Source organism: Callithrix jacchus, chromosome 15 (assembly GCF_049354715.1).
Source record: "Callithrix jacchus isolate 240 chromosome 15, calJac240_pri, whole genome shotgun sequence".
Classification (NCBI taxonomy): Eukaryota; Metazoa; Chordata; class Mammalia; order Primates; family Cebidae; genus Callithrix; species Callithrix jacchus.
The window spans coordinates 32,864,089-32,891,777 of NC_133516.1; the positions used below are offsets into that span (position 1 = coordinate 32,864,089).

Sequence of the window (27,689 nt, forward strand, 5' to 3'; positions counted from 1 at the left end):
ATGTGGTCTTAGGCCCCTTCGTATCTGTGTCAGGGCCTGAGTGTCTCCTGTCCAAGATTGCCTGATGAGGATGAAAGGCGGTTCCACGTGACTGAACAGGTTCTGTAGGGCCTTTGGGAATACTGACACTCAGGGTACATTATATATGTGCATAGTATGGCTTCAGGGCTGAGTTCTAGGAAGAAAATAAAACTGGGTGATGTGGAGAAGCATGTGAGCAGAAGGCCTCACTGAAGGGGTGACATTTGAGCTCCATGACAAGAAGGAGCCAGCCGCAGACTATCTGGGGGCGGAGCATTCCAGAAGGGAACGGCCACTGCCAAGGCCCTGAGGTGGGAACAAGCTTGCCGACTTTGAGGAACATCAGGGAGGCCAGTGTGTGACAGGTTTGGAGTGTGTGGGAAGTAGAGCCCACAGTCTTGCTTTGCCCCCATTGGGAAGAAGGGCCACAGGGATCCAACCACAGGGAAGGCTGGAAGCTGGACCACCTTCCTGCTTTGAGGTAAGCAGTGATACGCATCCTCACACGACCTTCTGGAACCTTCTACCCTTGTAGAGATGGGAGCGGGGGAGGACCAAAACCGTGCATTGTGCTACACGCTCTAGATGTGGTTCTCAGTGTACACTGCCAGGGAGGAGCCATTGTTATTCTCACTTCACACAGCAAACTGAGTTCAGAGAGGGAGATCCTTTACTTAAGGTTGTAAGCTTAGTAACAGATGAACCAGCCTCCAGCCTAGGTCCCCCCACTGGCCAGCATGGGTGCTGTGTGTCTATCTGCCCACTTGTGAGGCTATCAGCCCTCATGGCATCAGGCTCCAGTTGTCCATCACCCTCTATATAAGACACACACAGTAGTACTGTGTGCTAGCAAGTCACACAGTGGAGGCTGTCTCGTGTTTGCTGAGAGGAGAGATGACTGGGCTATGGGTAAGGGTCTGCAGGGTGGAGGGGTGGCTGAGTAGAGATGCACAGGGGTCCCTTGTATGTCTTGTCTGACACATGGGGCCTTGCTGAGCCTGGGGGCTCATTCTGGGTTTATGGGGGAGGTGTGGGTCACCTTGAAGGTCCCTGGGCACCTGGACTAGTGGAGGCAGGCTCCTGTCTGGCTCCCTCTCCAGGTAGATAGTCTAGGCAGGCCCACGTGGATCACTCTGCCCCTTCCCATGGCTGAGGGCTGCCCCCTCTAAATATAGCCCTTTGGGCTGAGCTCAGGACTATTTTAGGCCAAGGCTGGGAGGCAGCCAGGCTTTCCCCGGGCTCTCAGAGGAGCCACTGCTGTCTTTGTCCAGTCCTGCTACTGGATGCCATCATCGGCCTCTGACTGCCCACTGCTTGCCATGCCTGAGGAGACCCAAGAAGGTAGGAGAGAGTGACCATGAGGGAGGGCAAGGACTCAGTCCTGTGACTTTGTGGACCATGGAGAGACCCACCTTCCACCCCACTGACCTCACTGTCTTGAGTAGTTACCTGTTTTCATGCTCCAGCTCCAGTAAAGGAACCTGCTCCCTGTGCAGGGAGGAAAAGACTGCCATGTCTGGAACCCCTTGCCACCTCAGGCCCTGCTTCAGTTTCCCCTGCTGGGGACATCAAGGAGGATGGGGAAAGCTACCCAGTTAGGAGTGGGTCGGCTACTGGCTACGCTGAAGTGGGTGTGGGCATCCAGTTCGGCTCTTAAGGGAGGAAGCTGGGATGGGGATTGGGCAATAGTTCCAGAAAGCATTTGGGCACCTGTCCCAGGGACTAGGAAACAGATAGGCCTCTGGCCTCCCCTGATTTGGGTCTAAATATCCCCAACTGGCTGGGGCTGGGGGTCCCTTGTCCTGGTTAGACTGAGACTTAGCTAGTCAAGAGCTTGGTGGCTACTCACCTAACTGCTCTTCTGCCTATATATAAGAAGTACCGATGCTGAGGGGCCAGGGCAGCAGGAATCAAGGAAGCTACAGGTCCACTGCTGGCCAGGACACAGGACTGGCTCTTCCATCTTATAGCCCATGACCCAGCTTGGCCCAGCTAGCAAGCTCCTCTCATCACATTTTCAACTTTGTTGTTGTTGTTGCCCGGGCTGGAGTGCAGTGGTGCCATCTCAGCTCACTGCAACCTCTGCCTCCCAAATACCTGGGATTACAGGTGCACACCACCACGCCTGGCTGAGTTTTGTATTTTTAGCAGAGACAGGGTTTCACCACGTTGGCAGGCTGGTCTTGAACTCCTGGCCTCAGGTGATCTGCCCTTCTCAGCCTTCCAAAGTGCTGGGATTACAGGCAGGAGGCACTGTGCCTGTTTTTTGTTTTTTGTTTTTTTTCTTTTTTTTTTGAGACAGAAATTTTTCCTTTTTTCCTATTTTTTTTGAGAGAGAGTCTCACTCTGTCATCCAGGCTGGGGTGCAGTGGTGTGAACTCTGCTCACAGCAACCTCCGCTTCTGGGGTTCAAGTGATTCTCCTGCCTGCCTCACCCTCCTGAGTAGTTGGTATTACAGGCATGCACCTCCACTCCCAGATAATTTTTTTTTTTGCTCTGTTACCCAGGCTGGAGTGCAGTGGTGCGATCTAGGCTTACTGTAATGTCTACCTCCCAGGTTCAAGTGATTCTCGTGTCTCAGCCTCCCGAGTAGCTGGGATTATAGGAATGTGCTACAAAGCACACTCCTGGTTGTTCTTTAACTTGATTTCTAAAAATCTTGGTCCAGATGCCAACAGCTCCAGATACCCACCTAGAAGCTAACAGTGGGGAAGAGCACTGGGGGGACACCTCCAGATAGGAGCAAAGGTGGCCTCTATGACTTGAAACTGCCTCTTGACATGCTCAAAAGCAAGTACAACAAAAACAAGCAAATGCTGCTAGTCATTATGTCTGGGTGGTGGGTTGAAGGTCATATTAAATTCTCTCTTTGGGCCAGGCACTGTGGCTCATGCTTGTAATCCCAGCCCTTTGGGAGGCCAAGGCAGGAGGATCATTTGAGTCCAAGAGTTTGAGACCAGCCAGGGCAACACAGGGAGACCTATCTCTACAAAACACTTAGTTGTGTGTGGTGGCATGCTTCCCAGCTTCTCAGGATGCTGAGGTGGGAGGACTGCAGAGTGAGACCCTATCTCCAAAAACAAACAAACAGAAAACCAAAAATTCCCTCTTTGTACTTTGTTGTGATTTTCTCACACTTTCTTGCTTTCTTTTTTTTTTGAGACAGAGTTTCGCTCTTGTTACCCAGGCTGGAGTGCAATGGCGCGATCTCGGCTCACTGCAATCTCTACCTCCTGGGTTCAAGCAATTCTCCTACCTCAGCCTCCCAAGTAGCTGGGACTACAGGCACGCGCCACCATGTCCAGCTAATTTTTGTATTTTTAGTAGAGATGGGGTTTCACCATGTTGACCAGGATGGTCTCGATCTCTTGACCTCGTGATCCACCCGCCTCGGCCTCCCAAAGTGCTGGGATTATAGGCATGAGCCACCGCGACCGGCCTTCTCACACTTTCTAAATTGAATGTGAATTGTTTGTTACAGGTAAAACATACAGTAAATGTTATTGTTAAGATCCCTAAAGAGGCCAGGCATGATGGCTCATGCCTCTTATCTCAGCACTTTGAAAGGCCAATGTGGGAGGACTGCTTGAGGCCAGGAGTTCAAGACCAGAGAGACCCTTCTCCATACACACACACACACACACACACACACACACACACACAGAGAGAGAGAGAGAGAGAGAGAGAGAGAAACAGTTCCCCCTACTAGGAGCCAGGACCCTCTCCTGCAGTACCAAATGTTGAAAATGTTGGCTAGGCATAGTGTCTCATGCCTGTAATCCCAGCACTTTGGGAGGGTGAGGCAGGTGGATCACCTGAGGTCAGGGGTTCGAGACTAGCCCTGGCCAACACAGTGAAACCTCATCTCTACTAAAACTACAAAAAATTAGCTGGGCATGGTGGCGCGTGCCTATAATCCCAGCTACTCAAGAGGCTGAGGCAGGAGAATTGCCTGAACCCAGGAGGCGGAGGTTGCAGTGTGAGCCGAGATCATGCCATTGCACTCCAGCCTGAGTAACAAGAGCGAAACTCCGTCTCAAAAAAAAAAAAAAAAAGCCTCTAGCCAGGTGTGGTGGCTCACGCCTGCAATCCCAGAACTTTGGGAGGCTGAGGCAGATGGATCATCTGAGGTCAGGAGTTTGAGACCAGCCTGGCCAACATGGCAAAACCTGGTTCTACTAAAAATACAAAAATTAGCTGGGTGTGGTGGCAGGTGCCTGTAGTCCCATCTGCTCAGGAGGCTGAAGCATGAAATTGCTGGGTGGAGGTTGCAGTGAGCTGAGATTGAACCACAGAGTGAGACTCTGCCTCAAAAAAAAAAGCCACACACATATTAGCCACACTCTCTTGGCTAAGAAACCCAATAAAATCAATCAAGAAAGGCAATTTCTCATCTCTCAAATTAGCAAATATATGTGTGCACGTAAATGTAATTTTTAAATCTGGGGATGTCTAATGGTGGCAAACTCTGTTGGGGGCTGTGGACAGTGCTTCTGGAGGACAATTTGGTAACAGCTTTAAAAAAAAATTGGGCCGGGCATGGTGACTCACACCTGTAAACTCACCATGAAAAATCATCTGTACTGAAAATACAAAAATTAGGCCGGGAGCGGTGGCTCAAGCCTGTAATCCCAGCACTTTGGGAGGCCGAGGCGGGTGGATCACGAGGTCAAGAGATTGAGACCATCCTGGTCAACATGGTGAAACCCCCCCGTCTCTACTAAAAATACAAAAAATTAGCTGGGCATGGTGGCACATGCCTGTAATCCCAGCTACTCAGGAGGCTGAGGCAGGAGAATTGCTTGAACCCAGGAGGTGGAGGTTGCAGTGAGCCGAGATCGCGCCATTGCATTCCAGCCTGGGTAACGAGAGCGAAACTCCATCTCAAAAAAAAAAAAGAAAATACAAAAATTAGCTGGGTGAGGTGGCACACATCTGTAATACGAGCTATTCTGGAGGCTCAGACAGGAAAATCACTTGAATCCAGGAAGTAGAGGTTGCAATGAGCCAGGATTGTGCCACTGCACTCCAGCCTGGGCAACAGAGCAAGACTCTTTCTCAAAAACTAACAATTGGCCGTGCACAGTGGCTCATGCCTGTCATCCTAGTACTTTGGGAGGCAGAGGCAGGCAAATTGCCTGAGCTCAGGAGTTCGAGTCCAGCCTGGGCAACATGGTGAAACCCCATCTCTACTAAAATATAAAAAATTAGCCAGGCATGGTAGCATGTGCCTGTAGTTCCAGTTACTCAGGAAGCTGAGGTAGGAGAATTGCTTGAACCTGGGAGGCAGAGGTTGCAGTGAGCCGACATCACACCATTGCACTCCAGCCTGGGCGACAGTGAGACTCCGTCTCCATTAAAAAAAAAAAAAAAAAAAAAAAGCAAAACCCAGCCAGGTGCAGTAGTTCATGCCTGTAATGCTAGCACTTTGGAAGGCCAAGGCAGGTGGATCACTTGAGGTCAGGGTTTCAAGACCAGGCTGGGCAAACGTGGTGAATCCTTGTCTCTACTAAAAATACAAAAACTAGCTGGGCATGGTGGCACACACCTGTAATCCCAGCTACTTGGGAGGCTGATGCAGAATTGCTTGAATCCAGGAGGTGAAGGTTGCAGTGAGGCAAGATCTTACCATAGCACTCTAGCCTGAGCAACACAGGGAGACTCTTTGTTTCGTGGTTTTTTTTTTTGAGACTCTCTCTCTAAAAAAAATTCCCTACTCTTGGATACAATAATTCCACTTCTGGGAACTGAAATTAATAAGTATCAGGAAATTGGGAAAAAAACCTTCATACTCAACAGTGGATGTCCTTGGAGTTAATTTCAAAGGGGAACTGCAGCAGTGAGCCAAGATCGCGCCATTGCACTCCAGCCTGGGCAACAAGAGTGGAACTCTATCTCAAAAAAAAACAAAAAGGGAACCGCAAACAACCTAGATGCTCAGGCAGCCTCAGAGGAATGTGTGAAGAGAGACCTCAGAGGCATGTGAAACAGTATAACAAAGAAGCGTCTCTTCACTGGAAATGTTCAATAAAAACAGCAGGATTCACACATATATAGCAGAGTCACACTGACTCTGTTAAAGAACGCAGAACCAAGGCCAGGTGGGAAAGGCACCCGAGTGGCTACAATAGGGCTTTTTGACCAGAAGCTGCCAGGCATTGGGTCTGCAGGGAGAAGCGACAGAAGAGGCAGGACTGAATTGCATTCTCTGTGGGTTTAGTATACGAGGCTGATAACTGCTAGAAATGAGGCAGAGGAATGTCTGAGTCCCTGGGGTGCTTGGAAGGAAACAAATCAAATGTATCTGTTGCTCCTGTGTACAGAACAAGCCTTTAAGGGTCTGGGATCATCCTGGATCCAAATCAAGGGTCATTCCAGAGTCAGTTTTAGGGGATTTGGAGCCAAATGCCCCACTATTCCTATCCTCCTGAGTCCCTGCTGCCTGAAGGATCAGCCAGCCACCTGAATCAGCCACCTGGTAGAAGGGGGTTGATCCACCACTCACTAAATCAGCCTGCACTGGCCCTGCAGACTCCGTGACACCAGTGATGCCCAGCCAGAGGAGCAGCGGGGCACTGGCCCCCAACCATGTGCAGGAGGTGCGCCTGCACCCTGTGGAGTCCATCAGCGACCTACACAGCGGAGGTGAGCCAGGACAGGGGTGGATAATGTGCTGGGGGTGGGGATGAAAGCAGGTGCACCCACTACCCTCCCGCTGTCCCATCCACCCAGCAGGCACACTGCGCCCCTATCTGACTGAAGGGGCACAGCCGTGGGATGAGCTGCTGGGCGTTTTGCCACCGTCGCTGTGTGCCCAGGCTGGCTGCAGTTCTGTGTACAGACGAGGGTTCCTGCTGCTGCTTGTGCTGCTGGTGCTCACCTGCCTGGCACTTGCACTCCTGGCTGTCTACCTGAGTGGTATGGATGCAGAGTGCTGGTAGGAAGAGGGCAGGGCAGTGGAGCCTGGGAGGCACTTCTATGCAGTTGGAAGGAGCAACTGCAGATGCTGCAGCAATGAAGGATGGGATGGGAGGCTCACGGGTGCCCCCAGTCCTGGGCTGGGTGTGCAGGGGTCATGGGGTGGCACATGGTCTGATGATCCCTGACTTCTTATTTATAGTGCTGCAGAGTGAATCCCTACGCATCCTGGCACACACACTGCACACACAGGAGGAGACACTACTCAAACTCCGCCTGGCCAGCCTCAGCCAGTTTCGGAGGCTCAACTCCAGTGAGGCCCAAGCAGCACCCAGCTGATGCCACTTGGATCTGGGGCCTCGGGGTGTGTGTTGGGAGGAATAAAGTGGCTATGGGCAGGTCTCTTCTTCCCTACTGCTGGCTGCCACATCTACATTATTTCCTTGGTGAGATTTTTGTGTAAGAGCCTGATACTTGGCTGGGCGCGGTGGCTCATGCCTGTAATCCCAGCACTTTGGAAGGCCGAGGCAGGTGGATCACGAGGTCAAGAGGATCGAGACCATCCTGGTCAACATGGTGAAACCCCATGTCTACTAAAAATACAAAAATTAGCTGGGCATGGTGGCGCGTGCCTGTAATCCCAGCTGCTCAGGAGGCTGAGGCAGGAGAATTGCCTGATCCCAGGAGGCAGAGGTTGTGGTGAGCTGAGATTGTGCCACTGCACACCAGCCTGGGTAACAAGAGCAAAACTCTGTCTCAAAAACAAAACCAGGCCGGGCGCGGTGGCTCACGCCTATAATCCCAGCACTTTGGGAGGCCGAGGCAGGTAGATCACGAGGTCAAGAGATGGAGACCATCCTGGTCAACAAGGTGAAACCCTGTCTCTACTAAAAATACAAAAATTAGCTGGGCACGGTGGTACGCGCCTGTAGTTCCAGCTACTTGGGAGGTTGAGGCAGGAGAATTGCTTGAACCCAGGAGGCGGAGGTTGCGGTGAGCTGAGATCATGCCATTGCACTCCAGTCTGGGTAACAAGAGCGAAACTCCGTCTCAAAAAAAAAAACAAAAAAAGAACCTGATACTGATTTCACAGCTCCCTGCCTCTCCTGATCTCTTCAAGATAGGCCTAGCCAAGCCTCTGGTGCCAAAGCTTTGTTCTGGGTGACCCAAGGTCAAGGGAAGGTGCACCAGCCTCCTGGCTCCTCCTGTGGCCTGTCAGCACTCTCTGGCCATCCCCAGATGGCAGGTTCTGAAGTCTAGAAATAGCTGCCCCCACGGCAGTCACCAAACTCTGCCAGGCCTCCCAGTGGGGGTCCAGCCTCAGCTATCAAAGACAGGTTGGGCTCTGAGTGGGGGGAGAGGCGCCACCTGGGGGAGCCTTGGAGGGCAAATGTGACATGGGGGAAGACCCAGTTGGGCCCAAGTATGTGGTGGTAGATAGACAGGGAGAGAGAAGAGAAAAATACTCGGGGTTAAGACCATAGAAAAGGCTGAGCATTCTGTTTAATATCTCTAATAATACTTAAAAAAATCAGCACACAAATCCATTCCAAGTAGCTTTGCCTCCCCACCTGCTGTGGTGGCATTTGTCCAGATGCCACCACCCACCTAAGAGTGGGTCATCCTAGGGGAGCAAGGCCTGAGAAAGAAAAGGAAGGGAAAGGTCCCCTAGTGCCTGCCCCACAGCCCTGGGACAGGCACATATTTAGCCTGGCCTGAGACAGGGCAGGAAGAGGCCACAGGGCTGAATGCAGGGACAAAGGAGCCAGGGTCCCAAGTGTCTGGGCCCCCAGCTGCCCACCCCATGTCTGTTTTTGGTTTTCTCATTAAAAAAATAAAGTGACAAATACTGGTGGAGACCAGTTGTCGCACTGTCTTCTGTTAAAAATACGGACCAAAGGTATGGAGAGTCTCCTCTTCAGCTGGTCCTGCTTCACAGGATGTCTGCCCGCTTGTCCCGCACACGGCTTCGAGCCTTCGTCCGGGCTTTGAAGGTGGCAGCATTGTACAGGTGCTGGAGTGGGGACAGAGAGTGATACCCTGGGGAGCAGGGAGGGGAAAGGTCTGGGGCTCCTCTTCCAGCCACTGCAGAATTCCAGGCCTCCAGGAAACAGGGGAATAGGGGGAAAAGGAAGGTGCCCAAGGGTGCAAACCTTCTCGAAGCGTGGAACCTTGCAGGCCTTCAGGGCAGCAGCATCCAGCACCAGCACAGGGCCCAGCCCAAAGATGTCACGGAGTAGCTCATTGTTCTGGGGGGCAGAGGGCAGTAAGCCCAGGCCAGGCTGAAGCAGCCAAGCCAGGTGCCCCCTCCCTGTCTGTCCCCGCACCTGGAGGTGGTGGTGCATGCCCGAACCCAGCACTTCCTTGAAAGCAGCATAGATTCGGTGCCGAGCCCAGCTGTCCATGTAGAGCACCTCAAAGCCAAAGCGCACTGTCTCTTCTTCGCATTCACCGCCCTGCAGGGTAGAGGGGCCCACACAACTGGGCTTGGCTGCTATGCCTGGGGGTGCACCCTTGCTAGGACACATATGTTCTCACACGCACCTCCACGGAGTGCAGCACGGCACGGAAAGTAGAGCGCTGGCGCCGGCGATCGGCCTTGGCACGGTACTTGTTGCTGTCAGTGGCCAGAGTGCGCAGGACACTGCAGAGGGCCTCCATGTCCTTGTAAACAAACTCCTCCTGCAATGTGAGTGTTGGAGGGTGTGTAGCAGATGCTTGAGCTCTGCTGGCTCTGAACACAGCACTGCCTAAACCCCTCCTTTCACTGAGAGACCCTCTCTTCTCTGCCTGGCCCCTTTGACCCCTCCTTGGCCTCTGCCTGGCCAGGACACCCCAGCTCAGGGCACCCATCATGACATCTGGCAGATTAATCTGTGTTGGGGCCATCTCTTCCACATAATGACCTAAAGCTATTCTGTTTTCTGTTGCACCCCTGCATCCAGCCTGTGATGGGCAGGTGGTGTCACCAAGCACCCCCAACCCTGTCCTTCGCACCTCAAGGTCCCGGGCAAGCTCAAAGAGCAGGGCAATGGTTTCACCAGCAGCAATCCGCAGGTTCACACTTTCACTGGACAAGAGCTGGGGCAGCCGGGGCAGCTGCCTAGGGAAGGGGCAGGCTGAGCTACATGTGTGGGTTGGGGCCTCTTTGAGATCCCCTCCCCATCCCAGTGGACAGCCACGCCTACCTGTCAAGGATGTGGCTGAAGTGGGTGCTGGGGCAGATGGTGAGCAGTAATGCCCAGGCCTGCAGGGCAGCACAGAGTAGGCCGTGCAGGCTGGCAGGGACCACAGGAGTTGCAGAGCTGCCCAAGCCATAGAACTGGCTGAAAATACTTTCTAAGCAGGCAAGGCAAGAGACCAGGTCCTAGGAGCACAGGAAGGCAGGGGAGCTCAGAGGCAGAGTTACAGGCCTAGGTGTTCCACCACCTGTGCCCAAAGACCACTTACCTGGATGTCGGCGGCAGCCACGTAGCAGCCCAGGCCAAGAGCAGAAGCGCACTGTTGGGAGGAGGGCAATGCCATGCCACAGTCAACAGGTGAACCTGCATTCCCAGCCCTGGAGCTCACCCTCCTCAGAGTAGGGGAGGCTGAAGACAGGAGGAACCCACCATTCTGCTGAGGGATAAGGTGGAGGAAGGGTTTCACGGGGCAGGGGCACACTCACGTGGAGCTGGGCAGCAGGGCTAGCTGTGCTGTCACTGAGCACAGAGACCAGCAGGGGCTGTAGGCTGTGGAACAGCTCCTCACCCTTGGGTCCAGGGCCCAGCTGCACGCAGAGCAGGCCTAGCACAGCAGCCGCCAGGGCCTGTTCCTCACCCTTCCCTGTGGGATGCTTTCCAGTCAGCCCATGCAGCAAGGGCCAGTGTCTGCAAAGTTTAAGTCTCCCATGCACCCCCAGGTCCAACCTTTCTTGAGGCACTTTTCCAGGGCATCGGCTAGTGTGAGGCGGCGCTCCAGCAAGAAGTCGGGGAGTAGGCGGGACGCCAGGGCCAGGCGCAGGCTCTCAAGAGCACCCTGCCGGGTCTTGGCACTGGAGGAGGTCAACAAGAGGAGTCAAATGGGCCAGCCCTCCCTTGGTCACACTTGGAGCTGGGTGTAAGAGTTGGCTGGCAGCCAGGGGTACCTCTTGTCTGTGAGGCAGTCCACATACTCCTTCAGCTTTTCCTCAAGGTCTTCTTGCTGGCTCTGCTCATCCACGACATCCCCCCCTGCAAGGCCACTTGGTCAGCACTTCTTCTTCCATGGAGCCCCCTCACCAAGCCCCTGTCAAACCTCCACCTACTCTCACCAAGGCTGTCCTCTGCAGTGGTGCTGAGAAGGCTGGGGCATTCACTGGCGGTGCTGTGGGCCTCACTGGCTGCCTCATCCTCACTGGAACCTGAGTCAGCTTGGGCACTGCTCTGGGCACCTGGGGAAGGTGGAACAGGACACTCAACTTGCCTCCACTGATGAGGGATGGCTGGGGTACTTCCCCTGACCTCATAATCCCAAAAGATGGAATGGTGCACCCTCTTGGGAAGGAAAAATCAAAGCCATGGGTCAGGTCAGTAGGGCTGGTGCACTCCTGTGCGTGGGGTCTGTCCAGGGCCAAGGGCTGACATTGGCAAGTGTGGCTGCCGTGGCAGAGTTTTGGACAGGGTCTGATCATCAGGCTGGACCTAATTCTCAGAACTACTCACAGCTCTCACCTGCAGGACAAAGTCCAGCCTGCACACTGGCCTCTGCTCTCCTTTTATCTTACTATCCTACCTGACAGAGCAGCCCAGCCTTCCCGTACTCACTCCAGTGTGCTGGGGTCCCTCCAGCTGCCAGGCCTCTGCACAACTTGCTTTCTTCTCCATCTTCTTGGGACTTACCCAGAAGTACTTCCCCACAGGCCTACCTGAGTTCTAAGTCTGGAGCTGACACCACTCAGTGAACACGCTCCATATCCTATTAGATGTCCCCCACCCAAATCCCACCAGGGTGGTGACCAGTTTAAAGTTGTGCCTAGGTCTTTTCCTCCTTCCTGTGCCAGGCTTTCTTTCCCTCCGCATCAAAAATAAAAATAAATAAAATTGTTCCGGCCGGGCGCAGTGGCTCAAGCCTGTAATCCCAGCACTTTGGGAGGCCGAGGTGGGTAGATCACGAGGTCAAGAGATCAAGACCATTCTGGTCAACATGGTGAAACCCGTCTCTACTAAAAATACAAAAAATTAGCTGGGCATGGTGGCGCATGCCTGTAATCCCAGCTACTCAAGAGGCTGAGGCAGGAGAATTGCCTGATCCCAGGAGGTGGAGGTTGCGGTGAGCCGAGATCGCGCCATTGCACTCCAGCCTGGGTAACAAGTGTGACACTTCGTCTCAAAAAATAAAAAATTAAAATAAAATTGTTCATGGTAGGCACCCCATCCCAGCAAAGTAAACATATGTGTTTACTGCATTAAGACAGGCTCCTGGTCTAAGCTGATAAGCGAGTCCCAAGACTGCATCAGGCTCCAGGATACTCGGCCACCTTGCCGGGCCAGGCCTGCCAAGCTGCCAAGGCCCTAATTCTGTAACTTCCCAACAGAGCCCCCCACTTCTGTTCACCGGAGCAATCTAGGACTCCCGCCAACTTCCTTGACCAGTCCAGGAAAGGATCAGGGTTTGGTGAGGGGACTGGCTTTCTGCTCTGTCCAGTGAGTTTGTCCACCCCAGCAGGCAACTGAGGCAAAGAGGCAATGGAGAAACTGAGGCCTGGAGGGGCTGGCCGGGTCACCGCTGGGAGCGCGGGCTCCCAACAGGTAGTGGGCAGCGAGATCAAGTTGGGCACGCACGTGGCCAATGACTGCTGGGGCACGTGCCAGCCTTCGTAGAGTTCCGGGAAGCTGCCCGGGGCTAGCCGAAAGGGTTCCCCACCCAGGGCCCTCGGGAACAACTACAGGGATCCAGCAGGACCCCCGCCTGCCGCTCATAAGCTCGGCACCCCCCACCCCACTCACCTCCTCCACGGCGCTGACCACCCTTTCGGAGCGTGTTGCCCTTACGGGAGCGAGGCATGCTGGGAACCGGGCGCGGGGGGCGCGGGGGGCGCAGGGGGCGCGGGGTCAGGGACCCGGTGGGTGTGGGCTCCAGGCCAGCGATAAGCCGGCCGGTGCACTGCGCTGAGACTTGGCCAGACGACAGGAGCCACACGCCGCGCGCGCCACCATCTTCCCGAGGCGGCCCGCCCTGCCAAACAGGTCGCCGGGAAGCCGAGTTCCCGGCCATCCGGTTCAGACCCACATCTACGCGGCTAAAACTACTAATCCCAGGGGCCTGAGCTGCGCGTAGAGCACTACGGGAATGGTAGTCCACGCCTGGAGCCCACCAGCCGACGACGTGCTAGCTTAACTATGTTCCCACAATGCCCTGCACGTGCCCCAACCCCTTGGTGGCCGTGCGCGGTCGTTAACTCAGAAGCGTCACTCAGTGGAGCGCCACGGCAGGACTGGCTTCTAAGGGCACTTGGCAGGACACCCCCGATGAGGCCGATCTCTGCCTAGGTCTGGGGATCCCGGGAAGGGCTCAGAGTTTGGGATAACAGGAGGAGCAGCCAAACCGCAGGCAGTGGAAGAAAAAGTGATTTTATGATGAAAAAGTACAGACAACAGCTTAGCACTTTATAGACCCTAGCCAAGATTTTTTGGGGCCCATCTGCCCGCGCATGGCCCATTTCCTGTGACCTCTCCATGGGCCTAGAGAGGTGTAGGCACAAAGCCCTAGGCTGGCACCTCTAACTAGCTGGTGACTCTCCCTGGAACTGCTTCCTTGCCATGGAGGAGTCATATGATCTCAGACAGCCTCTGGTTTTATAAGCCTTTTTTTCTGGTCCCTTCCATGCCTCAGGGATTCCCAGGGAAATGGGGTGTGTGTTTTTGGGAGGGTTGGTAAGCTGAAAAGAGCAAGAGTGGGACAGAGTAGCTCCTGGACTGGAAAAGTGGCAGGAGGGAAAAGAGGCAGTGGCAGGGGCCCTGGCTTTATACTGCTTCTTTAGGCCCAGGCCTGGGCTCCTGGCAGGTAGGGCCAGCCCAGCCCCAGTAACAGTGGCAGCTGAAGAACTTCCAACCTTCAAGGCTGCCGTTTGGCCACAGGTGTAGAAAGGCTTCCATCTGTCCTGGATCTCGCCAGGCACAGCGCCCGTGGCCATGGCACTGCTGGTGACTGCAGGCCATTGCTGCCCTGGTCACATTGATCACATAGGGGCCCAAGGTGTCCACCAGGTAGTCATGGAGACGCCAGCACTCCTCCTAAGAAGGGAAGGGATGTGTCAATATGCCTGCTCCATAGTCTTGACATGGCCATCCCTCACCCTGGGACCCCAGCATGTGCTATATGACAGGCTCAAAGGGGCAATGATCACCTCAGAGCTGGAGAGGCTCAGGTCCCCCCAGAGCACCACGCCGGCTGCCCCTAGTGCTGCGCTCACACCAATGGTCTGCACAAGGTCATCCTAGAGGCAAAGAGCTGCTAAGCCAGGGCTAGCCTGGCCAGATCCATGTGGGTCCACATGCACCTTCAAGAAACTCCTCTGGTTCACTGCCACAATCTGATTCTACCTCTACAGTGGGGCCCTTCTAGTTTGGTTTGCTTTTAGAGGCAGGGTTTTGCTCTGTCATCCAGGCTGGAGTGCAGTGGCATGATCATAGCTCACTGCAGCCTTGAACTCCTGGGATCAAGTGATCCTCCCACCTCACCTCAGCCTCCCAAGTAGCTGGGACTACAGGCCCATGTCATAACACCTGGCTAATAACTTTTTACGCTGGGTGCAGTGGCTCACACCTGTAATCCCAGCACTTTGGGAGGCCAAAGTGGAAGGACTGCTTGAGTCCAGAGCCAGCCTGCGCAACATGATGAAACCCCATCTCTACAAAAAAATAAAAATTAGCGGCTGGGCATGGTGGCTCACACCTGAAATACCAGCAATTTGGGAGGCTGAGGTGGGCAGATCACCTGAGGTCAGGAGTTCAAGACCAGCCTGGCCAACTTGGTGAAACCCTGTTTCTGCTACAAATCTAAAAATTAGCTGGGCATGGTGGCATGCGCCTGTAGTCCCAGCTACTTGGGAGGATGAGGCAGAAGAATCACTTGAACCTGGGAAGCAGACGTTACAGTGAGCCAAGACTGGGCCACTGCACTCCAGCCTGGGCAACAGAGTGAGATTCTGCCTCAAAAATAAAATAAAATAAAAATTAGCTGAGTGTGGTGGTATGCACCTGTAGTCCAGCTACTTGGGAGGAGGCTGAGGCAGGAGGATCACTTGAACCCAGGAAGTGGAGGTTGCAGCTGAGATCATGTTACTGCACTCCAGCCTAGGCAAGAGAGTAAGACTCTGTCTCAAAAATTTTTTTTGGTAGAGATTGGGGTCTTACTATATTGCCCAGGCTGGTCTCAAACTCTTGACCTCAAGTAATCCTTCCATCTCAGGGTCCCAAAGTACTGGGATTATAGGTGTGAGCCACTCACCCAGCCCAAGTAGGGCCCCTTTGTATCGAGTCTCTGAGTGGCTTCTCAGGCCTTCCACTCAGAATATCTCCCATCAGACCAGGCCTCCAAAGGCTGGGCCTCCCTATGCCTCAAGATCTTCCAGGGCAGAGCCATACCCCCTCATCAGTTGCTTCAGGGCAGGGTCTTCTACTCAAAATCCCTAGATTAGGACCTACCCCTAGGCAAGGTCTTCTGGGATCTTCTGAGAATAGGGCCATACCTCCTGACTCAGGCCCCTAGACCTCAGCTCCCACTTACCTGGGACAGGAACCTCCCAGATCTCCGGTGTGTAAGGCGGACATAGGCCAAGACAGGCAGGGGATGTTGGTGCCCAACACGGGCCACACGGAAGGCCTCCTCCAGGCGATGTCGGACAAAGGCCTGGTGGTAGGCAGGTGGCAGCCTGGGTGGTAGGTAGATGCTGGGGAAGAGAGCACTGGAGGCGGCCCAGAGCCAATGCAGTTGGGTGTTTCGGGCAAGGGTGGCTGCATGGCAGCGGCCGGTATAGTTGGAAGCTATACTATGCCAGCTATTGCCGCAGTTTGGGTAGCGATAGAAGCCCCAGAGTCCATAGGGCCGCAGTGCCTGGCCCAGCCGCAGCGTATCCTCCATCAGCGCACGGGCCGCCTGCTCAAAGCCAGTATAGGCCTTGTAGAGCTGCTCCTGAGGGTCCAGGTCAGGGAATACCTGCTGTACCCAAGCCCAAGAGGCTGCCTGATAGGCCCGGCGGCGGCCCCAGTTCCCAGCCCAGAGTGGACACCACTCCTCCCAATCCAGCACTGCTGGGCCAGCAAAGCCGGGTCTCAGGTTATGGTGGATCTGGTAGGCAGCCAGTGCCAGATGACGGTCAAGGGGCAAAGCCTGGGGGATTCCCCCATTGTGAACTGTGCCCCTGGGCCCAAAGTAAGGATAGAGGCCCAGCTGGTTCTTGTAGAAAATGGTCATGTTCTGACCATGGAAATGCTGGCCATGGTTGGCTATGATGCCCAGGGCATTGAGTGGCAGGTGCACACCAAAGCGGGCCTTACAGTGTGCTGAGGGTACATTCCACAGCACAGAGAAGGGGTGTTCAGGGATGTGTGGCAGGGACTGGCCACAACCCAGGCACAGGGCCACCCCCAGCACCAGGGCTGGGCCTAGTTGCGTGGTCATGCCCCAAGGATGGAAACCTGCAGGAGAGAGGGATGTGTGAGCTTAGAGTCCATGGCCATGGCCACACCTTCCAAATAGCAGGGAAAGCTAGGAAAACTCCCCCAGCGCCTCCTTATCTTATGGGAGAAGCCTAGAGAAGGCATGTTTCCCCAGGGGTCTCTTGGGCTTTTTAAAGCAGCCACACCATAAGCTAGCTATGATCTCCCAGGCATCGAGTGGCAGGTACACACCAAAGTGCGCTTTACAGTGAGCTGAGGGTATGTTCCCTCCCATGTTCCCCATCTTTGTGAAGACACCAGTGTCCTCCCACAGCTGTTACAAGTCCCCTTCTTTCCTCTGCACACCTTGTTCCTTGTTCCCTGTTCCAAGAACACTCAGCTCCCACCTCCTTACCTGCCTGGTTTAATTCCTTCCTAGCACTCAGGTCTCTGCTGTGACATCACTGTTCTGGGAGGTCTCCTGGATCCCCAGGTGGAGTGAAGGCACTTAGGTTTCCAAAGCCTCTTTACCTCCCCTGTGCCACATGGATCCTGCCACTGTATGCCTGTTTGTCTCCCTATCTGTCACCCTGCCTGTCTAGTTCCCCATTGCCTATGTCCTGCCCTGGGCTTAGTGAATGGTAGTGAGGGAGTCAGTGGGGAAGAGAACAGCCACCCTGTCTCCTGGGCCTGGTGGGGGGGAAGGGCAAAGGACAGGCATCCTCCCATCAATGGCCTCAGAGCCAAGGCGAATCTGGGGGCTTCTATAGGGAAAGGGGACCTGCAGAAGAGGTGAGAGGTGAGGGTAGGGGGGTTCAACAAACTGTCACAGCCACACCCAACAGAGCCTTTATTTAGCCACACTGACGGCTCTGAGCCAGGTCCACCTCCTGGCCCCACTGGTACCCAGGAAACATGCCCAGGCTAAAGCTGCCCCTGCAGGGGCTAGGGACTGAGGTATGGTTGGTGGGATGAGGCTGGCAGACTGTCCGGGGCAGTCAATTGACCCCAAAAAACAACTCCTTGCCCTGGATGGCCTCAGATGTCTTTTTCCATCCAGAATATGGGGCACCCTCTCATGTTTTGGTATTGTGTCTCCAGCAGGCTTTTTGGAGGGAGCCCTGATGGAGCTGGGGGTGAGGTGGTCAGGCACTCAGGTAGGGGAGGGGGTGGTGGCAATGGAGGCCCTTTGGAACCCCTTGGAGCAGCTTGGACAGTTAGGTTTGGGGCCTTCCAGGGTAGCCGGGGAGAAAGAACCATGGGGAAGAAATTAAGTAGGGTGGCAGGCAGCTGTCTGCTGGTGAAGACCAGGCCCTGCACAGGCTCACCCAGCTGGTAGCCCAGGTGGGTATAGAAGTGCAGCTGGTCATGGGTGGTGAGGTGCAGCTTGCGGAAGCCCCGGGCCCGAGCAAACACCTCCAGGCCCTCCATGAGGCGGCGGCCAAAGCCACGGCCCCTCAGGGCCCGGGCCACTACCACCGTCTCCACTAAGAGGCTCTGGGGCTGGTTCAGCACCCGTGACAGGCGGGCATGGCCCACCACAATGGGTGCTGCTTCAGGTGTGGGGTTGGGGCTCAGCAGCATCAGGCAGAGGGGGAAGGCATCTGAGGACTGGCCCAGGGAGTGCAAGCGGGAGGCACGGCTGCGGGGCCACTCATCATTGATGAGGTCAGCACAAGCATCCAGGAGCTCGGGTCGGCGGTGCACAGGCTCCAGGGTCAACTCAGCTAGGCTAGGAGCTAGGGTCTCCTCTGGCTGGTGTTCAAGATCCAGAGTAAGCTCAGCTGCACTAGGACTGAAGGTCATCTTTGGTTGGCATGTGGAATCCAGAGGCAGCTCTCGCTGGCACGTAGGATCCAGGGTTAGCTTGGTCAGGCTGGATTTCAGGGTCAGCTCTGGCTGGCAGGTAGGATCCAGAGTCAGTTCAGCTGGGCTGGCACTCAGGATCAGCTCCATCTGGTGTGTTAGGGTCTAGTGTAGGGGTCAGCTTGGCTGGGCCAGGGCTCAGAATCAGCTCTTGCCTACGCATAGGATTCAGGTTCAGCTGAGTCAGGCTGGGGGCCAAGGTAACCTCCTGCTAGGTTGCAGGTGGCTCAGTGCCACGCTAGAGGTTAAGACTCCAGTTTCCAGGCAGTGGCATCTCTTCAGACCACAGGGGCTCTCCTCCTGTAGATAACAGCCATGCTGGGCTGTGCCAGGAAGAAGGATGGGGTTGGGGCAGGGAAGGGCTGACAGAGTGCAAGGGGGACCATGCATACTGGAACTGGGGAGTGGTGAGCTGCACTTTGTCCCACACTCACCTGATGGCACAGGTGACCTGAAAGAGACCCATTCCCTACTCCTGGTATAGGGGAGAGCAGGGAAGATAGATCCAGGTGTCTGTCCTACATTGGAGGGAGGCTGGGAGTGATGGATGAGCTGCTTAAGGCTGGCACAGAACCCAGGAGTCATGGCCCTAGCCTGCTCTGGCTACAAATTTGTCCTCCTCAGGACCTCCCCTCACAGGGGGCCTTTGAACCACCAGGTCTATAAGACAGCTGATCCAATCTACTTGCTGGCCTCCTGTCTTCCAGTAGTCCTCCTAGTCCACACCACTAGGGCATGGGACAGAAAGTGCAAAACAGACACTATACCCGCTGCCCAAACCTACCCCAGGTTCCCTCCAGAGGAAATACTGCCTCTAGGGGTCTTCCTAGGTCTTCTCCCTACGTTCAGAGTCTCCTCCAGCTCCCAGCCTTTTCAACTACCTGGGCAATGCCCACTGCCTTAGTGAATCCTGGGGCTCCATTCACCCACCCATCAGGCTCAGCTTTAGGCTGTCTTGGCTGCCTTCCCCACCTGGAGCCCATGGCCCCCTTCCCAACTCTGCCATCTCAGGACACTTTGGATATAGACTCAACTGTCCCCTTGGATGGGGACCCGGCAGCACCAGCACTGGGCCTGCCTGGCCCACAGTCACACAGCAGTATTACTTCTGCAGGCTTGGTTCCCACAGGCCTGAGTTTCGCAGGCACCCTAGATAAAGACCACAGCTTCCTTCCTATATCCAGAGTATCCAACGGTCACCAGGTTGGAGGGGCCAGGTTAGGGGCCCAGACCTGTGCCCAAACCCCACTGTTTGCCCATCTTAACCAAGGTCCTGCTGTCAGGCAGGTCTACAGTGGGGGTTTTCCAGGGCTGGGCAGGCAGTTAGACCCATCCTTCTACTCACATGCTCCTGTGGGGGCCTCCTGGCTCCCCTTACCTCTCCTGAGCTTGAGGCCAATCCAACACTGGCCAGTAACAGGCAGCACCCACCCCTCACCTCCCACCCCATTCACAGGGCTATAAGCCCCTCACCTGCATCAGCCATCTCTGCAGCAGCCACACTCTTCGGTCTGGAGGGAGGAAGCTCCAGGATCCGCCCCTAGGCCTGAGCCAGGGACTACCCGGCGGCCTTAACCCCTTCAGTGCCGATCCCACCCACTGTGGCCGGGGCGGGGCTCCGGGGTCCTCAGAGAGTGGCTTCACCGTCTCTCCTGGGCCTCGGTTTCCTCCTCCCTCCTAGTGAGTCACAGGCTGTGGAGCTTTTGGGAATGGGGACTTCGAGAGCTGACTGTGAGCAGGTGTGGCTCGGCATGCTCTGGAAAGGAACGACCGACGCAGGGAGGGCGTGCGGGGTGACATGGCCACTTGGCGACCCCACGCGCGGGGTGGACGTACAGGCAACAAATGGGGAGGGGGCGATACTGACATGTTGATGCCGGCCTCCGGAATGTTCCGCGTCCTAGCTCCGCACGGCTGGGTATCTCACTCAGTCGCCGGCTCCGACTCCTAAGTCCGAAAGCGCTGGCCCTCAGTAGTGCGGCGGCTGTACAGCAGCCGTAGCTATCCGCGGCGCGTCACTGCGCCCGCGCGTAGCCGGCTAGGCCCCTCCCCTCGTTTGCGCGTCACAACACTCAGCAGACGCAGACTCAGTCTCTGCTCTGGCTCCGCCCTTGCTGAGCCCCACCCCAACTCCAGTTGACTCCGTCTCCTGCCCGCTCGGCCCCATACAGGCCCCGCCTCCTCCTTACGTCACAGGTTAAGTCCCACCTCGATTTGGCTTCCTCGAGGCCCTACGGGTCACCCCTTCAACCAGGCGCAGGCCCCACCTCCAGCTGGCTTTGCCTCCGCCAGCCCCGTCCCAGTTCCCGCCGGCCTCCTGCCCCAGGACAGCTTGGAAACGGTTAGATCAGGTGGGGCTTCCTCCTGAAATTTGGGCCCTACCCTGGGAAGCAGCCGCCCTTAAACTGACGTCAGATCTGGTGAGAGTGACAAGCCTTTCCTGTGCCCTTTGGATGCCGGGGCCTGGACATTTTAGGCGCTCAATAAACAGCTAAGATAATCATGACTGCTTTATTTGCTGGACTGCTGCCTCTAAGCAGATTCAGGGGTCGTGCAGGGCTTGTTACCACTCAATAGGAGTGCCAGGGCTGTACCCTGGAGCCAGACAGCCTGGCCTTGAATCTCAATTTCTCTCTTCTTGCTGTGCAACCTTGGCAAAGTGCTTACCCTCACTGTGAGTGCCTGAGTTTCCTCACAGCCTCATTGTGAGGAAAGAATAAGTCAACATAAAATGCTTAGCACGGGGATTGGCAAAGAGTAGGCGCTCCGTGAATGTAAGCCTTCGTGACTGCTGCAGCTCAGACTGGCTCAGTGTCTCTGGAGGAATTGTCTCTCACCCTGCCAAGTAGACGCATATTGACATGGAATGGATGGTGTCTGCTGTGGTTCTAACTCCTTGTGCCACTATTCCAGTCTGTAAGTATGCATGTGTGTGCAAGGCATATGCTCATGACAGTGGCTGAGTGTACTCCTCACTGTGGCCATGACTTGTATGACTGTGCCTGTATTTGAGGAAGCCCTGGCCAGACCCAGAGTGCATTAGGTTCTCAATATGTGCATCCCAATATGTGGCCAATCACCACATGCTTTTCTGCCCACACCACACTCCCTGCCAGCCAGGGTAGCATCGACATTTGAACTCCACAGCCATCTGTGCCCGATCTTCAAGTGAGAGGGCACCCTGCAGGCTCAGGGGCCCACCACCAGGCGTGAGCTGGATGGAGAAACTGGCAGGGTTAAGGATGAGGAGGGCTTTGGGGTGGCTGGGGCGTCGGACACAGCGGCCATGACCAGAGCACAGGGCATGACTGCAGAGAAGAGCCCCATTGGTCACGTTCAGGATGAAGGGTCCCAGTGTAGTGTCCACATACTCCTTGATGGCCTGACATGATTCCTAGGTGGGAGGGGAGGAGAGAGTCAGGGACACCATGGCCATGCATGGACCTACCTAGAGTACTGAGGCACTCACCTGCTGGTCAGCCAGGACTTTGAGGGTAGAAAGGGTAAGCCAGGGTCTCCTAAGTCAGCTTAATGTCCCCACTCCTCCTCCACCCCCACCCTAGCCCCATCCCCATGCCAGGCCTAACTCACCTTGGTTCTCGTATTTTCCCAGCTCACCCAGAGCACCACTCCGGCTGCCCCCTGGGCTGCACTCTCCCCCAGGCTGTGCTCCAGCTCATCCTGGGAAGGAGACAGCACAGCTCTGTGGGGCCTCCTTCCCTCCCTGTGGCAGATTGCTGGAACACCATTGGATGGGACAAATAATTCATAACCTTCACCTGGGGCTGCTCTGGCCATAGGGCCAGAGGCAAACTGCTTCCTCCCCTAGCCAATGAATTCCACGCAGACAGGGACTACATTGTTCAAATTGCCTGTGGCTAGCACAGAACTTGGCACAAAGTACACACTCAATGGATATGCAAATGGGCCGGGACGGTGGCTCAGGCTTGTAATTCCAGCACTTTAGGAGGCTGAGGTGGGAGGATCACCTGAGGTCAGGAGTTTGAGACCAGCCTGGCCAACATGGTGAAACCCCATTTCTACTAAAAATACAAAAATTAGCCAGGCATGCTGGTGTATGCCTGTAATTCCAGCTACTCAGGAGGCTAGATGAGGAGAATCACTTGAACCCGGAAGGTGGAGGTTGCAGGAGCTGAGATCTTGCCACTGTACTCCAGCCTGAGTGACAGAACGAGACTCCATCTCAAAAAAAAAAAAAAAAGAATGAATGGATGAAAATGTCCCAAGGCTAAAGTGCCCCAAGGCTGGACCTAATATCTGACAAGGCAAGTTCACAAGGTGGGCGGGTTACAGAAGACTCACCAGGGGCAGAAAGTGGTTTGTCATATCATAGAAGATCTGGGCATAGGGCAGCACTAGCAGATTGGAGGCCCCAGCAGCCGCAGCCACACGGAATGCCTCACCCACACGGTGCCGCACATACGATTGTGACTTCCCTGTGCCCTCCAGCACTGCAGGCATGTAGATGCTGGGGTAGAGGGCACGGCTCTGGCCCCACAGCCATCCTAGCTGGTCATTTTGGGCACGGATGCCTGATGGGCACTCGCCTGTGTAGTTGGGGCTTAGAAAGTCATAGTTGTAGCATTCAGGGAAGCCATAGAAGCCCCAGAGGCCTTGAGGACGAAGTGCCTGCCCCAGCTGGAGGGTGCCTGCCATCCAGGCCCGTGCAGCTCCCTGGAACTGGTCCTGGGCTACTGCCTCCACTTGAGAAGCTGGCCACTCAGGATGCTGCGCCTGTACCAGTGCCCGTGAGCGCTGCCGGTAAATGTCCTTGGTATCCCAGTTGAAGGCCCAGCGTGGGCGCCATGCCTCCCAGTCGATAACCGCCAGCCCTGAGAAGTCAGAAGTAGGCATGGCAGCCAAGATGTCCTGGAATGTGCGGGCCAGGTGGGCAATCAGGCTGGCATTCTGGGGCAGACCTCCAAACACAGGCTCCCCAGTGGGTGTGTAGTAGGGGTAGGTACCCAGCTGGGAGCTGTAGAAAATTGTCATGTCAGGGCCTCGGAAGGTCTGCCCTGGGTTGGCTACCACATCGAAGACACTGACATCCACGTCCACGCCATGCCTGTCCAGGCACCACTGGGTGTTTGCGTTCCAGACGGTGGTGAAGGGCCGGTTGAGTACCAAGGGGCCCCTGGAGCCTTGGGCCATATCGAATAAGGCCAGGAAGAGGGAGCAGATGGGAAGCAGGTGGGCTGCCATGGCATGGGATTGATCGAGGGCAACCTGGCCAGGGGAGACAGAGCTGAGAACAGGCTGCAAACTTTCTGACCCCCTTTCCAGGGCTGGGGGGCTAAGCCCTTGTGCATTAATCCACCCCTGCACTGGTTTCCATTAAACATTGACCTGCAGGGCTCCAGGAGGGCAGAGGATAGAGGGGAGCATGGCCGCTGGAGGACCCATCTGATTTGCTTCTCAGACCAGGCCTCTGCCATCTCCCACAAGCCTCACTCTGGCCTAAGCTTGCCCACCCCCGCTTCCCCATGAGCCACTGAAGCCATGATATTTGTTCTAGCAAGACTGGCTGATAGCCATGCCCTCAGCCCCCAGGCTGACCCGACCCAGGAGAGGAGGCTTTCCTGTCTTTTCCATCAGAAATCCTGGCATCCATTGGAGGAAGATCCAATGGCCTCAGTGACCAAGGAGAGGTTAACCCAGCCCTCCTGTATACCCGCCAGTCTGCCCACTTGTCCCTGCTGACCTCAGGGCTGAAGGGCCTCATCCTCCAAACTTCCTGACCCCAGGGTGGGGGTCTAAGCAGTGCCTGGCCAGATTCTGTGCCTCAACTCTCAACCCAGCTGCACCAGACTCCTGGAGGAAGGAGCCGCTGCTGGAAATTCTGAGCTTTTGTATGGGTCACCCCACCCCAGCCAGGGGCGGGCCAAGGGGCGGGCCTTGGATTGGGAGGCCCAGCCAGGCCAGGCTACCTCAGAATCCCTGGCAAAGGGCTCTTGGTTGGGGGTGAGGCTGGGACAGCAGTGGCCCCTCCCACGCTGTCATCGCTAGGGCAGGGCTTGGTGGTGTTACCCGGGCTGGAGGGGGTGAGTGGAGGCAGACCTGGGTGGGCAGGCCTGTTTGTGACACTGGAAACTGGGTTCCTCAGTGTCTTGTGCTCAGGGAGTGTTCTTTCCCCATATGGCTGCATCTGACATTGATGGGCCCTAAGCACCTGTGTGGATCCTTTCCTGCTTAAAAAAAATATTTTGAAGTATGGCCAGGTGTGGTGGCTCATGCCTATAATCTTAGCACTTTGGGAGGCTAAGGCGGGAGAATTGCTTGAGCCCAGGAGTTCGAGACCAACCTAGGCAACGTAGCAAGACCCCATCTCTACAAACAATTTAAAAATTAGCTGGGCGTGGTGGTGTGTACCTGTAGTCCCAGCTACGTGGGACACTGAGGCAGGAGGATTGCTGGAGCCCAGGAGGTCATGTCTGGGTTACCCTATTATATATTATTAATATACTCATACTATTTTTCTGATTAAAAAGATATTTTTGTGGGTCCCTGAAAGTACTGTGGCCCTAGGCCTTGGGCCTATTGTGCTTAGTAGATAAGCCATCCCTGTTGTAGGGACCTGTTTCTGAAAGTCACTGTGTTCATGAAATCAGGGCTGTGTCATCACCCTTTGTATATGTTCTCAGACAGTGATTGCATCTTTGTGAAGCCCCACTTAGTGACCATCTGGGCCTCTGCACAAATTCCAATGGCAAGTAGGTATGTGTGTGGGACCCAGTGCCTGGGACCAGGTTTGTGAGCCCTGCTGTCTTGTGAGCATGAGACACTGTGTGACCATGCGTATGAGCTGTCAGTGAGCACATGCTTGTTCATTCATTTGTGGTTTCACTTGTTCTATGTGTGAAAGGAAAATATCTTGGGCCCCTTAAAGCTGGGAACCACTCAGGGCAAATCTGCCTCCCATTCTATTCAAGTCATCCTTTCGCTCACAGAGATAGATTGCCTCCACTGCCTCTTTTGGAAAGACTCACCAGAAACTCAAATGAATGTAACCATCTGTCTCGCACCATCTGAGACCTGGAAGACCCCAATGGTGGGGACTGGGTGGGGTGGAGTGGGGTGTGTGCTTGCTTTGAGCTGTCTCTGCCTTTCTGGACGGAACTAAAGTACATCTTACGTATTGATTGATGTCTCATGTCTCCCTAAATATATAAAAGTAAGCTGTACTCCGACCACCTTATGCACATGTCATCAGGACTTCCTGAGGCTGTGTCACAGGTGTGTCCACAACCTTGGCAAAATAAACTTTCTAAATTAACTGAGACCCATCTCAGATTTTCTGGGTTCACATTTTAATAACCACGGGGAGATTCTGAGTGGAGATATTCCTGACCTTTAACTAATCTATCTGTGCTTGGTACCAGCATGAGCTATCTTTATGGCTCAAACCAATAGGACAATTTGCTGAGGTCTGGGAGCACCCCCTCCAGAGAATCCTTGAGCTCTCAAAATTTGGTTGAGATCTAAAGTTTATTTTGCTGTATAACTTTTTTTTTTTTAGTTTTACTTGCTTCCAATAGGAAGGCAAGTTTTCCTGCTTCCATGATGATGGAAGGCAGGTAACTCCTTTATAGAGTTTGAGCTCGCTTCCAACAGGGAAGATGAGTTTTGTTTTTGTTTCTTCCTGCTTCTAGGATGGTAGAGAGCAATCTACAGCCTGAGACCCATCACTAGGTAAGAAACTGGCTTGGGATTCTGTCTTGCAAATTCCTCTTAAATGACTAAAGTTAGCATTTAACAGCCAGCTGTTAATTTCTGCTTACACTTACAGTGCTCAGAAATCATATAACTTGTGTGATCATTGTTAGTGTAGCAGCATTTTGTCCTAGCTGAAATATGGTAATAAGATTAGAAAAATCTTTTTTTGGCCAGGTGCAGTGGCTCACGCCTGAATGTCAGCACTTTGGGAGGCCAAGGTAGGCGGATCACCTGAGGTCGGTAGTCTGGGAGTTCAAGACCAGCCTGGCCAACGTGGTGAAACCTGTCTCTACTAAAGAACACAAAAATTAGGCCGGGTGCGGTGGCTCATGCCTGTAATCCCAGCACTTTGGGAAGGCGAGGCAGGTGGATCATGAGGAGTTGGAGACCAGCCTGACCAACATGGTGAAACCTTATCTCTACTAAAAATACAAAAATTAGCCAGGTGTGGTGGCAGGTGCCTGTAATCCCAGCTACTTGGAGGCTGAGGCAGGAGAATTCCTTGAACCTGGGAGGCAGAGATTGCAGTGAGCCGAGATTGCACCGCTGCACTCCAGACTGGGTGACAGAGCAAGACTCTGTCTTGAAAAACAAAAACCAGAAATTATCCAGGTGTGGTGGTGGGCACCTGTAACCCCAGGTACTCAGGAGGCTGAGGAAGGAGAACCACTTAAACCTGGAAGGCAGACGTTGCAATGAACTGAGATCACACCACTGCCCTCTAGCCTGGGTGACAGAGTGAGACTCTGTCTATAAATAATAATAATAATAAGCTCCATGCAGTGGCTCTTACCTGTAATCCTGGCAGTTTGGGAGGCTGAGGTGGGCAAATCATTTGAGGTTAGGAGTTGGAAACCAGCCTGGCCAACTTGGCAAAACCCTGTCTCTACTAAAAATACAATTGGGCGGGTCAAGGTGGCTCGCGCCTGTAATTCCAGCACTTCAGGAGGCCAAGGTGAGTGGATCACCTGAGGTTGAGAGTTCGAGACTAGCCTGACCAACATGGAGAAACCCTGTCTCTACTAAAAATACAAAATTAGTAGGGCAGGGTGGCCCATGCCCTTAATCCCAGCTATTCGGGAGGCTGAAGCAGGAGAATTTTGAACCTGGGAGGTGGAGGTTGTGGTAAGCAAAACTCTGTCTCAAAAAAAAAACAAACCAAAATTAGGCTGGGCATGGTGGCTCACGCCTGTAATCCAAGCACTTTGGAGGCCAAGGCAGGCGGATCACCTGAGGTCAGGAGTTCAAGACCAGCCTGACCAACACAGTGAAACCCCGTCTTAAAAAAAATTAGGTGGGCATGATGGTATGCCCCTGTAATCCCAGTTACTTGGGAGGCTGAGGAAGGAGAATCGCCTGAACCTGGTAGGCAGAGGTTGCAGTCAGCTGAGATCATGCCACTGCACTCCAGCCTGGGCGATAGTCAGGCTCAAAATAAATAAATAAAAATTTAAAAATCAAAAAATAAATAAATAAATAAATAAATAAAAAGGAGGGGTGTTCAGAACAAATCAGAAAGTCTGACCATG

General features: G+C 54.4%; 5 protein-coding genes and 1 long non-coding RNA gene across 22 annotated transcripts; 2 read left to right on the forward strand and 4 right to left on the reverse strand.

Annotated features, from left to right (window-relative positions):
- Positions 1–301: 301 nt before the first annotated feature.
- On the forward strand, positions 302–8,799 carry LSMEM2 (leucine rich single-pass membrane protein 2). 3 transcript variants are annotated; one of them, XM_078350973.1, is made up of 4 exons: positions 302–502; positions 6,554–6,667; positions 6,758–6,940; positions 7,143–8,799. In XM_078350973.1, the coding sequence occupies exons 2-4, from the start codon at positions 6,571–6,573 to the stop codon at positions 7,277–7,279; spliced, it is 417 nt and encodes a 138-aa protein (XP_078207099.1). In that variant the 5' UTR covers positions 302–502; positions 6,554–6,570; the 3' UTR covers positions 7,280–8,799. The 3 variants fall into 3 exon arrangements, with proteins under 3 accessions (XP_078207099.1, XP_035131488.2, XP_035131489.2); XM_035275597.3 differs by lacking the exon at positions 302–502 and adding an exon at positions 1,291–1,362 and having other exon boundaries at positions 6,755–6,940; XM_035275598.3 differs by lacking the exon at positions 302–502 and adding an exon at positions 1,291–1,362.
- Positions 8,427–13,127, reverse strand: IFRD2 (interferon related developmental regulator 2). 6 transcript variants are annotated; one of them, XM_002758376.6, is made up of 12 exons: positions 12,907–13,127; positions 11,232–11,351; positions 11,067–11,151; positions 10,849–10,973; positions 10,608–10,765; positions 10,391–10,441; positions 10,129–10,307; positions 9,938–10,043; positions 9,485–9,622; positions 9,268–9,396; positions 9,094–9,189; positions 8,427–8,954 (listed from the first exon to the last, which is right to left on the reverse strand). In XM_002758376.6, exons 1-12 carry the CDS (start codon positions 12,962–12,964, stop codon positions 8,874–8,876), a joined length of 1,326 nt encoding a protein of 441 aa, XP_002758422.3. In that variant the 5' UTR covers positions 12,965–13,127; the 3' UTR covers positions 8,427–8,873. The 6 variants fall into 6 exon arrangements, with proteins under 6 accessions (XP_002758422.3, XP_035131479.3, XP_078207087.1 ...); XM_035275588.3 differs by having other exon boundaries at positions 11,226–11,351; XM_078350961.1 differs by lacking the exon at positions 10,608–10,765 and having other exon boundaries at positions 10,391–10,530.
- Positions 13,128–13,750: 623 nt separating this feature from the next.
- On the reverse strand, positions 13,751–20,448 carry HYAL3 (hyaluronidase 3). Of its 5 annotated transcripts, none has more exons than XM_008981690.5 (4): positions 20,294–20,448; positions 15,689–15,833; positions 14,307–14,396; positions 13,751–14,193 (listed from the first exon to the last, which is right to left on the reverse strand). In XM_008981690.5, coding segments are annotated over exons 1-4 (507 nt in total). In that variant the 5' UTR covers positions 20,296–20,448; the 3' UTR covers positions 13,751–13,923. The 5 variants fall into 5 exon arrangements, with proteins under 5 accessions (XP_008979938.1, XP_035131482.2, XP_008979939.1 ...); XM_035275591.3 differs by having other exon boundaries at positions 15,689–16,599; positions 19,900–20,448; XM_008981691.5 differs by lacking the exon at positions 14,307–14,396.
- On the reverse strand, positions 17,394–20,448 carry NAA80 (N-alpha-acetyltransferase 80, NatH catalytic subunit). 4 transcript variants are annotated; one of them, XM_008981686.4, is made up of 2 exons: positions 20,294–20,448; positions 17,394–18,581 (listed from the first exon to the last, which is right to left on the reverse strand). In XM_008981686.4, exon 2 carries the CDS (start codon positions 18,514–18,516, stop codon positions 17,599–17,601), a length of 918 nt encoding a protein of 305 aa, XP_008979934.1. In that variant the 5' UTR covers positions 18,517–18,581; positions 20,294–20,448; the 3' UTR covers positions 17,394–17,598. The 4 variants fall into 4 exon arrangements, with proteins under 4 accessions (XP_008979934.1, XP_078207091.1, XP_078207092.1 ...); XM_078350965.1 differs by having other exon boundaries at positions 17,394–18,726; XM_078350966.1 differs by having other exon boundaries at positions 17,394–18,749.
- Positions 20,449–20,854: 406 nt separating this feature from the next.
- Positions 20,855–26,379, forward strand: LOC128929729 (uncharacterized). Of its 2 annotated transcripts, XR_013527308.1 has the most exons (4): positions 20,855–21,342; positions 25,089–25,161; positions 26,097–26,136; positions 26,335–26,379. It is a non-coding gene; the product is annotated as an uncharacterized LOC128929729 (long non-coding RNA). The 2 variants fall into 2 exon arrangements; XR_013527309.1 differs by lacking the exon at positions 25,089–25,161 and having other exon boundaries at positions 21,182–21,342.
- Positions 20,924–24,270, reverse strand: HYAL1 (hyaluronidase 1). 2 transcript variants are annotated; one of them, XM_008981681.5, is made up of 4 exons: positions 24,149–24,270; positions 22,750–23,673; positions 22,018–22,107; positions 20,924–21,820 (listed from the first exon to the last, which is right to left on the reverse strand). In XM_008981681.5, exons 1-4 carry the CDS (start codon positions 24,167–24,169, stop codon positions 21,503–21,505), a joined length of 1,353 nt encoding a protein of 450 aa, XP_008979929.1. In that variant the 5' UTR covers positions 24,170–24,270; the 3' UTR covers positions 20,924–21,502. The 2 variants fall into 2 exon arrangements, with proteins under 2 accessions (XP_008979929.1, XP_008979931.1); XM_008981683.5 differs by lacking the exon at positions 22,018–22,107.
- Positions 26,380–27,689: the final 1,310 nt, after the last annotated feature.